Source organism: Vidua macroura, chromosome 3 (assembly GCF_024509145.1).
Source record: "Vidua macroura isolate BioBank_ID:100142 chromosome 3, ASM2450914v1, whole genome shotgun sequence".
Taxonomy (NCBI): domain Eukaryota; kingdom Metazoa; phylum Chordata; class Aves; order Passeriformes; family Viduidae; genus Vidua; species Vidua macroura.
Genome location: NC_071573.1, coordinates 84,582,809 through 84,596,810, shown reverse-complemented (window position 1 = coordinate 84,596,810; position 14,002 = coordinate 84,582,809). Strand labels below are relative to the sequence as shown.

The 14,002-nt window shown below is 37.6% G+C and overlaps 1 protein-coding gene across 1 annotated transcript in view; it reads left to right on the top strand.

Annotated features, from left to right (window-relative positions):
• CD109 (CD109 molecule) overlaps positions 1–12,894 on the top strand; it is a 69,234-nt gene extending 56,340 nt beyond the window's left edge. The window contains exons 31-33 of the mRNA XM_053973921.1: positions 4,028–4,184; positions 4,598–4,700; positions 7,049–12,894. Coding sequence (XP_053829896.1) covers positions 4,028–4,184; positions 4,598–4,700; positions 7,049–7,239 — 451 coding nt within the window. The 3' untranslated portion in view covers positions 7,240–12,894. The remainder of the gene's footprint in view (positions 1–4,027; positions 4,185–4,597; positions 4,701–7,048) is intronic.
• The last annotated feature ends 1,108 nt before the right edge of the window (positions 12,895–14,002 follow it).

The window sequence follows — 14,002 nt, the reverse complement described above, 5'->3', positions numbered from 1 at the left end:
ACCCTAAATGTTAGAGGAATGTGGAAGAGTTTGTGTGAAATACAAGAAAAAGAATCTCAATGGTTTCTTTGGTGCAAGTGCTTTTGAGCTATAGGGATGAGTGTGAACAGACTTGAAAATTGAATCAGTATCTCTGCATTCTAACTTGAGTAGCAAACTCTGACAAGGACCTATTACTCTTACCTTTCATGAAAAGAATCCTGTGCTTATGATACAGAAGTAGATACCTTTTTTGTAAAGAGAGAAGGAAATTCTGAGGTGCTACAAACATCATGAAGTAATCATTCTTTTTTTAATCTCTGTAATTAACTTCACCCAGAGCAATTTTGGCAGGAGTCAAAATCCATATTTACGTAACGATAAATTCACATTACCTTATTGTGCAACTATCTTTGTGGTCTTTCATTCACCAGTAGCTAAGAACTTGGTAATAGAATACAATACATTTTTCTAGATTTGAAAGAGGTGGAAAGTTTTCCACCCTGGCTAATTATTTTCTTTTTGCTGAATAAGGGGGAGAGGGCAGGAGAATATGGGAGAACATGTGCATCTGGGGTGATGCTTCTTGTTCAGTAATCACTTATTAAAAACTGAGCTGAGACTACTCAAGTATCATCTCAGGGACCACAGGACAGCTGTCTGGTGTTACCTGCATAGAATTTGCATCACATGAGAACAGGTGACTTTGAGTTGCATATTCTCAGGCCAGCCAGTCAGTCACGTTATTTCTTTGACTTCTTTGGGCCTCCATGTTGCTTGCTGTGGAGGTGTTCTACACATATTTAAAAAGTATATTTGAAAGTGCTTGTTTTCTGGCAGCTTCTTCAGTATGCATTTCCTATTGTAGTTAAAGACCACTGCATATTTCATATGAAACCCTATAGGACATTTTATCTGACTATCTCCCTCTCTCTCTCTCTCTCTCTCTCTCTCTCTCTATTTATATATATATATATATATATATATGTATGTGTGTTTATGGTTTTTGTCTTCTGTCTTTTATTATCCACAATAATGATGTTGTTGCAATGTTTACTGCATTTGTTGTATTTAAGGATTTCATCTATTTGTGAATACTTCCTCTAGAAACACTGTTTTCTTCTTGTGACATTATACATATTAGATAGGTAACACCTTGTTACATTCCTTGTAAATGCAAGATTTGCAAAGTACCGCCTGATCCACCATGGTTAGTCTTACATACCTTTCATCCACACCCTCTTTTTGCTATTTATTTAAACTTTGTACACTGTATGCCTAGAACTATTCTTTTGCTCTGCCTACCACAAAGGAACTGTGACTGGAGATGGAGCCTCTAGGTGACACCATCATGCAAATAATCAGCTACAGAGAATATGATTTCAGTACAGAGGATTGATTTAATTTGGGAACTAGCCAGCAGGCATAAAGCCAGAGCTCTGGTTTTATATGTTTCTAGTATCCAGTTCAGTGACACAGATGGTGGGCAGAGACACTAGAATACATGAGAGCTCTTGAAACAGAAGGGGCTTGTTCTCTTTTAAATTCTTCTACAAAGTGTCAACAGCATTCTAAAGTCTAGCTTAAACTCCTGACATGTAAAGGGTTTACATGCTGGGTTTGGGGTGCCTTTTTTGGGCAACCTGACTCTCTAGCTAAGACCTTTCTCTTAAAATACACAGAAGTGCTCCATCTCTCTGGGAAGCCCCTAGGGTGGTGATGCTTTAATTAATGCAGAGTGTTCAAAGAAGAGGATGAAATCTAGTACATTCAAAAGCAGCCTCAAGAGATTACTTGGAACATTTAGTTAGTTCCAACATCAGTTCCATCAACTCTTATTGTGGGAAGTGGATTGGTACTTTGAGTAAGTGTTTAAATTGCTTAGGCTACGGCTTCAACCTCTGATTGCTGAGCTTGATAGACTAGTCATCTTCCTCTTCTTTTCCCTTTAAATTGTGTATAATATATGCCTTTTCTATATTCCTAAATTAGTTTAAAGTTGGCATACTCATGATCTTTATAACATGATGTAGCTTTCTAGTAGAGAAACCAGCTCAGAAAGGCTGTTGAAATCTCAAGGAGTGGTATGTATAGTCTAGCTGTGGGTATGCATCTAGCTGTGGATATACATAGGTATTGAAAGCTTCAACATCACAATTCTTTTATTTTCTTTAATCTGGAGAATATTCACCTTCTCTCAGCCAACTTGATAGGGGTTGGCTATGGTCTTCTTAACTGGTATTATTTATGACACTAGAGCAGATGATGTCTCATTCAAATTGAAGTGGTTCTTGGTTAGAGGAGGCTAATTTGCCTCTGAGAGGCAAATACCCAGGATTGCTAGTTTTTTCTACATCTTATTGCCCACGTACCTTTTCCAGACATGGGAAACTGATCACTGATCACTGGTGGTTCAATTTACTCTCTCATTTCTGCTTTCTGCCTACACTAGCTTGGTTTTGTTTTCTCTTCTTTGTATCATCTGTGAGAGGGTCTCACCCTGATCTCATATTGCCGATGAGCTGAAATATAAAGTTCAACTGAAAATATTAGCAGTTTTCTTCAGGTACAAGTTTCAAGTCTGTCTTTCTCTTACTGGTCATTCTTGCATGATGATTTTTTCCCCCTTTTTTTAAGAGACCATGGGGTTGAAGTGATGGTACCACAACCCACCTCCAAGGCTGCCGCTCTTCCTTTTTTTGAGAGCCAGATCCTCCTAAATTCTAGGGATATATCTAATTCACTCCTTGACAGTACCAAGGTAGTTTGGTTCCCTGTTGGTGTTTTAGTAGCACCCCAGGCTGGCTAGACAGCTTGGGTATTTTACTCTCCTCTTCTTGGTAATTATGCAGAAATAATTACATCCAGTTCCAATTCAATTATTTGTTTGCAATAGCAGCTACTTTGGCACAGCACAACATCGAACAGATGGTTTCACTTGTTTCTCATCTTGTGAGCCAACTGAAGTCAGCGGTTGTGCTGTATTTCTTTCAAAGTTGTATCTGCCTTGAATCAGCCAGGCTTAACAGCAGTGCTTTGAAAGCAACTCTTCCCTTTTTTTTTTTTAACTACCCAGCTCTACAAAGAAATAGTTTAATTACTTTCAATACTGCCAGGCTTTCGAAATGAGGATTGGAGACACTTCTGTTTTAGTGGGACAATAATAATTTACCTTCCATGCTAAGGCCAGGGAAACTCTTCTGCTCTCTCCTTTATTTAAAGCAGTAGAATCTTTTGCAAGTCATTTAGGTGACACTTGTAGCACAGAGCACCTTAAATATATTTTGATATATCTGTTATGCACCATAGTGTGCAAGGCTTGCCCAATAGAGCAGACTTTTACTCCAGCATCTGGTTTTCACATTGGAAGAAGATATAATAATAAAAAGAAGATACAATAATAATAAAAAAAAGGGACTCAACTTATTAAATCTTCTTCCAAATGTAGATTAACAACATGGCTATGCATCCTAAAACTGAAAATTTGTGAAATAATTTGATGATGACTTTGTTTATGGTGCCGTCAGTCTCTGTGAAGGAAATATAAAAAGGTCTGGGAGACTTCTTTGGTGTATACATCTGTATCTTGGCTTCCAAAATGAATAAAAGCAAAACAATGCATCCATAAGAGGAAATGCATATATTTCAGTACAAGAATTCCCGCAGCAGTTTCTTAATTGCTTCTTCTGAAACATGTTTAATTGCAGTAGTTTCTGCATATTTGTAATCTAAACCTGTAGTAATAGATGCTGATGGAAAGTTCCTCATGGTGTCAGTGTAGTCTCACATGATTTATGTATTGAAGTTTTCTCAGTGCTAAACCAGCGCTTGCATATTTGGCTAAAATTAGCTAGAAAAATAATTGAGAAATTAATTATTAGCTCTTTATCATTAGACATTTTCATGTCAGGATTTTGTTCCATTTATTTCCTAAGTATTCTTAAGCATTATTACTTCATTAGATGGGACTTAAAGATCAAATGTTTTCTTTGGAGAGTGGGCTACTGTATTTCTACTAAAAGTTTCTTTGTCTCTGTGTTTTGAAAAGGTACTTTGGTTCTGGCACAGCTCCCAGTAGTGGTATGGTCCTCATGGAGGTTGGCTTACTCAGTGGTTTCTCTGTGTCACCAGATTTTGTTCCATTAGACAATACAGTTAAGAAGACGGAAAAGGAAAATGGAAAAGTCAACCTATACTTTGATTCTGTAAGTTAGAAATAACAAAGAAATGTGTTTGTGGTGATTTTGATCTTGACTCAGACATTGTTAGGCTTAGATTTGGAAGGACATTATGATTGTGTTCTTTGGGGAAATCAACATCTGCTATTTACATGGAATTAATAGTTCTTCTGTTTTTTTAGTGAGACTGATTGGATAGGCATAACTCAATTGTATTTGTAAGGGATTTCTAATTAGGCCTCTTAAAAATCACACTTAAGAAGGCAGACTTCATGAAGTCTGTAATTTGACCAAATAACTGCAAACGAGATAAGCATCTTAATATCCACCCTGACTCTTAAGCCTTTAGAAATGGACTACCACTGAGCTAAAAGTCCTTAGCTCCTCCATGAAGCCACCATCCCCAGGGTTCTCAGGATGTTTCTATTCTCTTTTCCTAGCTAAATGAAACACAGGTTTGTGTGGATATTCCAGCTGTGAGAGACTTCAAGGTGGCAAATATCCAAGATGCGTCAGTGACTGTAGTGGATTACTATGAACCTAGTAAGTGTCAGTCATTTGTCATTTCACATGATACTTAATTATTCAGAAGTTTCAAAGAAAGTTTCTTCTTGTAGGAATAGGAGAAATTTTAGTGAAAAAAAGTTGCATTGAACTGTAGTCTTTTTGGTCATTGACATGCCCAATTTGCAAGTACTACTAACAAGTCGTCGTGTTTTCACATATCTGTTGTCCTGCTGGGTTGATTCCTCAACTATTGCAAATTGTCTGGCCCAGTATGTTCCCAAAACTATCAAAATGAAGCAGGAGCTTCACTGTGATTCACTTACCAAGTTAATAATTGCCTCTCGAGTAGCTTTGCCACCTGTTCCTTACTTAAACTAAGAGTCCTTCATGGGAGAAAATGCCAATGTTTTGACTTTTATTGTTACCTAAAAATGTGTACATTAAAAAAGGAGTTTCAAAGGGGTTTTTCTGGGGGGAGGGGGCTTTAGGTTGGTTTGCTTGTTTGTGATTTTTTGGGGGCTTTTTGTTTGTTTTTTGTTTGTTGTTTTGTATGAGTGTATTGTATGTATTATGTAGTATGTGTTATGTAGAGTGTGTTTTAGAGATGGGCAACAATGTACAAAGCTCTTTGGCAAAATTAAAAGCAAGAAAAAAAATACAGGCTGCTGGAGAAGATACTGGGTTTTCATTACATGAACCACCTTCATTAAGGTACTTTATTAAGGATTTGGGCTTGGTTTGAGATAAGGCATAAAAAAGTTGTATAGGCAATATTTTCATGCATTTTAGCACAATACAAAAGACAACCAAATATGATGTGTGCTACTTCAGCTAGATGAAGATTACATTTATTCTATGTAGGCTGAAATTATTGCTCATTCACATAATTTTAAAGTAAAATAGGAAATGAATGGTTATAAGTACACTGCACATTAATTAGAGCATGTTTTAAGGGCTAGTGGCTTAAAAAATTACAGCAAGTTTTTATTTGAGAGAAACACTTAAGACAGAATCTGTGGCTGAAATGAATTTCCAGTTCCTAGAAAGAAGAGCTTGGGATCTAATCTTTCATAAGACTGCTATTAGATAGGCTAATAAATATGTTTGTTGTAAAGTCACAGGTAAATGCACATGTAAATGTTTTTATTATATTTGAATAAATTTAGTTCATAAATTCTCAGTTAGCAAACTAATATTAAGGACCAAAATTTATATGATGTAATCAGTGGTGTCATTTCTTTAATTTCAAGATAATGGTTTGTGGAAATATTATTTTACAGAACAGCATTCCTATCAATATATAGCACGGATATATTATTGATCAACATATATATATATGCCATGCTGAGTTCTTCTGGGAGAATTCCTTCCTGTCTAATACAGGAATGTGATTTTGTTTTAATTTATTATTTTCCATCACTGTTGTAGTTGGTGACCCAAGCTGCAGGGATATATTTTATGTGATGATGACAGATTCATGTCATATTCAGAGCTAGGAAATGCTCTGGCATTTATTGATAACTCTAATTTTGTTGTGGCAGATAGTACAATTGGCATATGTGTAAGAGCTGGCTTGGATGCCAGCACAGCAGTATTCTCTTACCTGACATTTTATAACTGGCTGAGTGTCACTGTTTGGTAAAATTTTTGGCCCATAACATTTTAAATACCCTGAGGCATGTAATGACAATGAATATAATTTCAGTTAAAAAATGCTACTACTAAAAAAAAAAAAAAGAATTTGCAAGGTCTCTGGTTGGAAGGAAAAAAAAAAGAAAAAAAGCCACTATGAGGAAGAAACTTTGCAAAAGCTTGTTCCATGAGCAACTACCAGGCACTGATGTTTCTGAAATGAATATGATTTTTCAGAATTCTAGTCTGGCTCTGTAGCAACTCTTCAGGGAATGAGGGAGTAAAATACAAGAGCAGGACCTAGGTGAGGTGAGCAGTCCCAGATTCAGGAAGCTGGAGCTCCCATACATGGTAGTGGGAGAAAGCATCAGTTAGGAGAGACCTGGCTCTTCAATGTTATAGCCAGCAACTTGCCAGGTAAAGCATCTGAGTTCCTTTGTCCTGTAGGTAGGGGCAAAATTCTTTTCAGAATGTTTGTCCAAGGTTTGTGAACAGATTGTGTTTAACCATTGAGAATGAGTCTGTGAAATTGTGCCTTTCACCAGGCGTTGGCCTGAATACATTGTGGTGTTCTGGGTGAAGAAAAATGAGTAATGGCTGGGCTTAAATACCTGGGAAAAGTGTTTTGCAGTGTCTGATGAGGTCTGTGTCAGAGTTTAGTGCATTCTTTAAAAATTATTTCTTTTTGAAGCTAGGTTCTTGGTTAATTTTCAGAAGTTCATTAACTAATGTTAACTAACCTTTCTGAACAGGGAGAAGAGCAGTAAGAAGCTATAATTCAGAAGTAATGCAAAGTATAACCTCTTGTGACTTCTGTGAAAGTGATTGCAACCTTTGCCACAGAGATGGTTCTGCAGCCTTGCTTCAGCATTCTTCATTGGCCTCCTTGTTCTGTGTACTCTTTGTCCTTCATGTAAACTTGCTGTGCAGTTGGGTGCTGTAAAAGGAAATAGATTATGTTTCACATCTAAGGTTTCCATAAATTATCCAAAGAAAATTTTATGTTCAGATACCAGCCTGTCTTTAGTGATTACCACGACCAAACTCCTGCTGTGTTCAGGGAGAACTGGGCTCGCCCATATGGTAAATTTCTGGCTGTGCCAGAAAACTTCTACGAGTGTCTGCTGGAAAAGTTAGTTTCATACTGAATTTATTTTCTGAAGAAGCACAGAGTTACTGAGAAAGCAGTGTGATAAAAAGTAAACTTAGCTCCATAATCCCACTTTGTTTTTACCCCAGCTTCCAACTGTGCTTGTTTTTTAGGGATGCATGTTAATTTACCATGCTTTTCTGAAACACTATCTGCTTCTCCATTAGGGTGTTGAAAAGCAATGGTAGGAGCTTGCTATCAGAGTTCACTTTGTTCTGTTCTGAAGATGTGACACTCAACATTAATACTGAATTTCTCTGTGTGCTCTCATGGGGAATAATATGAAAAAAAAGAAGGAGCTGGCTTCAGAGCAGATCCAAGAGCCAAAAAGTACTGCGTTTAGGAACTGCTGAATGCTCCAGCAAGTTGTCAGTCTTCTTTTTTTTTTTTTTTTTTTTTTGTAATCATTACAGAGCAGGTAGGTGGATTTTTTTGTCAATTCATAAGCTAATCATGCTTGAAAGTAATGCCTCAGAATGTTCTCATGCATTTTACTCTGAAAGGTTTTTTACTGTAAATGTGTCAAAGATAAAGTCTGTTTATCAGAGTTCATTTTTCCAGGGTTATTCAGAAACAAATGCAGTTGTGAGAATGCTGGTGTCAGCTGGCATGCATTTATGGCCAGATGAAGGAAGTTTGCTTTGAACCTGTTCTGTTTTTTTTGATGTCTCCTGGAAATGTCACTCTGGGGCATAATTTATGTCTTGTGCTTTCAGCGTCACCTTGTCAGCAGTTCAGGTGGCATACCCCAAACAGTTGTTTACTGCTCTCAGTGCCATGTGACTTGGTGGCCCTGGATGCCATCTGTGCCCCAGTTGCTGGTGGTGGGAGAGGCTTTTAGGAGGCATGGGCTGCCTATGCATTCAGTCCAGCCAAACAATTCACACGCTTGCTTAACTTCAACCACGTCCATGTATGCTCAAGTGCTCTGCTGAAGTGGAATGGAGGAGAGGAATGGTGAAAAGTAGCAGGCACTTTTGCACCCAAAACTGCTCTTTGCACATGGGGAGAATTACAGATCTTTTTGAGTGTGGAAATGTGTGAGCTTGGGAGCTCGTTGCTCCTGAGTGAGTGTATGAATGCCTTCCTTGTCTGGCAGCCAATCTGTTCTTTTTGTACACTACCTGTAATATCTAATGCTTATTTCTTTTTGATAAGGCAGCCAAGCTGTTATAGTTACTGAAATGAAGTTAATAGCTGTCATGCTGACTAAGAGATGTGGAAGTTCTAATTTCTATTGATTCCCTTTCTTTCATACCTTTATTAGACGGAGTGTGTTTTTGTGCACATGTAATAATAATATGGCAGTCACTTTCCTTGAGCAATTTTTGCTCAAGGATTTTGATTCCATTTTTGCTACTGCTTAAAATGTATATTTTTGTATTTGTGCTCATCTATTATGTTGTTCACAAAGGAAATTTTGCATATTAGTTATGGGAAGAGGCCTGAACTTCCTAGACTGGGAGTGCTTTCTAATACCAATGCATAGGCTTTAACTGCAGAACTAGTTTAGATGGGGTTATTTGTTTTACCTCCCCTGTTTTTGGAATTTACAATGTTTTTCACAAATTTGGGGTTCTGTCCTGTTTCTTAGGCAGAGCTTAGGCCTGGTTCTTCATGGTCATTCATGCTTTTCACTTGTCCTTGGTATGTTACTTATTTAGCCTTTTGAGTAGTTAATTAGTGCCTGAGCAGAGTGTGTGTGCTGCTCTGACCCACATGAAGTAATGTATTTATTGAAGCCAAACACATTGCTTAGTCAGTAGGATGCAGGATCCCATCCTCTGTAAGCCATACATGGGTCCAAAGCTAAGAGAAATGAAGATACAGACTTAAACACATCTCTGCATCTCAAATCCTTTATTCATTTATGGGAGCCTAAATCAAACTGTGCCAAGTGTAAGATCTGGAAAAAATTCTCATCTGAACTGGGATGTGTTTTGATTTTCTTGCGACCTATGAAAGTTGGTCTTCTCTTGTCTTTGAGAACAGCAGACTTGACTTGTCATTTGTCTCCCTTTAATATAATTTCAAAAACCCAAAGCTCACGTACTTCCAGGTTTTACTATATGCAGGGCTTCTAATAGGGACATTGGTACCTGATTAATGATAGGATAAAGGGGCTTATTTTCTAGACAAGATGTACTGGAGATAAATTGCTCTTTTGCAGTAGATAGTAGGAATAAATTAGTTCTGTTTTGCATGCAGTCCAATCTTCCTGAAAATCCTCCAAGAAAAACAGATTTAAAATGCTTAGGACAGTGCAGCTTTTATAAGTATTCCCTTACATTTGTTTTTGCTACAAACAACACATGTTTCTAAATGATTTTTGGCTGCCTTGCACATTATATTAAGAATCATCAGTCATAATGTACCATGTCAGGGAAATTGTTGGAGTCAGTGAATAAACATTGTCTTTTATTTTACTTTATTCTATACAGAAGGCATTTTATTGCAGGCATCCAAATCTGCATCTGTATCAAGCTATTTTAAAGAAACAGTGTACATTGTATGACTTTAAACAAATGTTTACACTAGGTGGCCTTTAACATTCCTGCATCAGTGCCTTCAGTCACTTTGCAGTAGTGGCTGGTGCTTTGAATGAATTGCAGAGGATAAAATTTGTACTGTGTTGGCAGTGAATGGAATATTATTTGGCATTGTGACTTTGTTTTCCTCATTGTTGTGTGGGAATCTTCACACAAATGCTCAGCATATATATTATCCCCATTGCTCTATAACACCCATGGATGTTAGGGGGGCTGTGCTCCCACTGAAGTTAACAGGAAATCTTGTAGCAAAAAGTCTTTTGGAACTCTTCAGCAATAAGGTCTACAAGGAGTTTTAAGGAGTGATGCTAAAAGCAGTCATGAAAAGGTCTTTTGTGATGGAGTCTTCATGTTGTATTGGCTGGACATTTCTGCTGTTCATTGACAAATCTGAGTGTGCACTCGTATTTCCCATGCCCTTTTCAGCCACAGGGTGTCAATGGATATGGTCTGTCTAGAGCCCTTAATTTGCTATTGAATCAGTAAGAGGTATTTATTTAGGTTTGAGTCTAAAACAAAACTATAATGTATTTTAAAGGTGTTCCCCCCCAAATTCTGCCTCTGCTGTCATCCATGATCTTAGCTGAGGGTTTCTCTACAGGTTTCAGTGTGGGTGTCATTTAGAGATCTTCTATACTAAATGCTGTAGTACAGAACAGGGAATGAGTGCTGCTTAACAGGTTTAGAGCACCTCAGAACCTGCATGCTGGGCTGGTTTAGTTCCCAGCATGGCACCACCATAGAATTGCTTATGTTGGAAAAGACCTTTAAAATCATTAGGTCCAACCATTAAGCCAGCTTTGCCAAGTCCGCCACTAAACCGAGTCTCCAAGTGCCACATCTACACTCTTTCCAAATACCCCCAGGGAAGGTGACACCACTTCTTCCATTGGCAGCCTGTTCTGGTGCTTAACAGTGAAGAAATTTTTCCTAATACCCAATCTAGGCCTCCCCTGGCACAACCTGTATCAAACACAAGCAGAGCAGGGATTCCCAGTTAGCTTCCATACCACGTGCTCCTGTTCACACTTCACAAGCAGGAGCCTGTGGCTTGTGCACATCAGTGGCACAGGGTAAAAGGGGGAGGTGGCCAGATGGGTGCAGGAGAAACATGAGAGCCACATCCAGTGTTCATAGAATGTGAAGGGGTTGGACTGGACCTTAAGATCCTCTTGTCCCAAGTCCTCTGCCATGTGCAGGGACACCTCCCTCTAGACCAGATTTCTCAAGGCCTTACCCAGCCTGGCTTTGAACACTGACAAGGTTGGGGCATCCACAACCCCTCTGAGCAACCTGTTCCAGTGTCTCACTACCCTCACAGGTTAAAAACTCCCTAACACCTAACCTGAGTTTCCCTTCTTTCAGCTGGAGCTCATTACTCCTTGTCCTGTTAGTACAGCTCCAGACAGAGTCCCTCTCTGGCTTCCCTGCAGGCCCCCTGCAGACAATGGAAGGTTGCTGTGAGATCTCCACAGGTGAACAGTCCCAATTTTCCCAGCCTGTCTTCACAGTGGAAGTGCTCCAATCCTCTTATCAGCTTCATGACCTTCCTCTGAACTTGCTCCATTACTTCCATGTCCTCCTTATATTACAAGCCTCTCTTTTGCCTTGACAGTGACTGCTGACAGTCCAACCTAAAATGCAAAACTTGGTTTTATTCAGTTTTCAAAATATTATCCTAGCAATATTTCTCTGAATGTGTTGTTCAAGTTGGTATGAATATTGGCAATATTTGATTTTTGCTGAATCCTGCAGAAAGCAGATGCATTCACATAGCTGTTACAGGCTGCAGTGTTCTGCAGTGTGCAGTGTATGTGCATAAACACAAGATCTATCAGTGCCCAAACCAACAACGCTGTGTAGTGTTTTATTTTTAAGAAAGAATATAGTAGAAAGCAACTAGTGCCTAATGGCATAATTTTTCTGTCTGAAATGCTAAGAAAGAGGATTCAATTTTAATTCTAATGACTAATACTATTTTTGTCATAACATTTCTTCTTCTACCATAAGATCTTATGCAGTGAACTATGATCTGAAGATTTTGAAATAAGAGGCTTAATTTATCTATAAAATATAACAGCAGTTCTTTTCCCCATATCAAAATATTTCACTTCCATATTGTTTCTTATTAATTTTAATGTATTTCTGTGTGCCAAATGGAAATGCCATTGCTCTATTGCTATTCTAGGCAATGCAATAAAGGCTGATAGTGTGCTATATTAGATTAATCTAATGATTAGTTTTCCTATAGATAGCTTGTTTTCAGATAAGTATGAGCATTAATTCCTTATGTGCTGCATTTGAGTCACCAGTACTCCAGTATAAGATTTATATTTAAATTCAAATAATTTGTTGTATTTCTTAGTAGCTACCCAAAAACTTCATCAGCACTGTTTATATCTTATAATGTTATAATATGAACTGAGGTTTTTTGTTGTGGTTTTTAGTTTTGTTAGGTTGTATGGGATACTAAATACAAAGAAGAAAATAAAAATATGCTGGCTCAGTGGAAGTATATAAGCAGGTATAATGTCCTACTGACTGGCACATCTCTTCTTTTTCCATATCAGGCCTTAAACACTTTGAACTAAAATTCTTGACTGCCTTGAGACATAGTCAGATATCCAGTTTAATTTAAGTTAGGCACATCATTCACATTTCTACTTTTGATTAAATCAGAAATCATAGAAAAAGAATGCTTTTATGAGCTGTTTTGAGCAAACAGAGGTGAACTAACATGCCAACTATGCAAATAGCTTCTCTCTTTTTAAGTAATAAAGCAAATGTTAAGGAACTAGACTGTTTCAAAAGACTTTGGAAGATTGTCATTTGTTTATTTTTCTTCAAATAAAGTTTGCAATAGCTATTTTTAAATGTTATTAAAGATGACTTTTCATAATATATGTCTAATGTTTGCTTGTTTAACAACACAGCTACTTGTAGTAGATCCCAGTTTCTGTACACTGCTGACCACTACCCATCCTCAGCACTTTTTAGAAGTTTCCTCATCTGTGTTTTAAAGTTCAGAATTTTAATGATATAAATAAAATAAAATTTTTAAAAAGTATTACAACAGTGGCTTCCCTGGTTAGGCTGTAAACAGTCACCTCAATTTAAAAGTCTACCATTTTGTTCAACATGAAGTTATTGCAGAGTTTGCTGGTATCTGTAAAAGAGGTAGCATAAATAGTCTTATGTGATGAGCTCAGTTCAGGTAAGCCCCTTGTGGTCATGGAGAACATCAGGAACTGTTCTGTTGTGTGAAAAGGAGAAAATAGTTCAGATACAGAGCTAATTGCTAAAGTGGAAGGAAAAGAGCACTAAGAAATTTTTATGTCAAAATATTTTATACAAACATAATTGAATTGATGTGCAGAAGTTTTTTTTTTTTTGGGGTGACCTGCTATTTTAAGTGCCATTTTTCATGGTTTAGAAGTTTGGTCTCCATGACACTGTCTTTTCCTAATTTTCCTCATAATTCTCTTGCTGTTCCTCCTGCCTGTCCTTGAAAGAACTTTGTGGCCCATTTCAACTCTGAGGTCAGGATCTGCTCAGCCTCACTTACCTCTTTTGTCCTGACCACCTCACCTAAAAGTTCAGTAGCCATTTCTTTGCTCATGTGTCACAGATCTACCCTTTCCTTCAGAGCCTTTATGACCTGTCAAAACTAAAATCTTCTCTGTTCTCATGGGGAAGTTGCTATCAGCTCAAACCCAGAATAAGTAAAAAACCTGGGACTTGTCAGCACAGATTTATGAAGCTGAAATAATCTTTAACCAATCTAATAGTTTTCTGTGCTAAGAGGATTGGCTGTGCATGAAGATGAACAGTGGACAGATTTTATTAAGGCTTTCTTCTCATAATTTTTTTTCTGTTTCAATATTGATAATAGTCCTAAATAAAGCAAATTTGGATTATGAGATATTCTGATGATAGATCAGTCTCTAGAAGAGTGGTTTTAGAGCAATCTACTAGGTTAAATGTAGAAGCAACCAACCTAAACATAA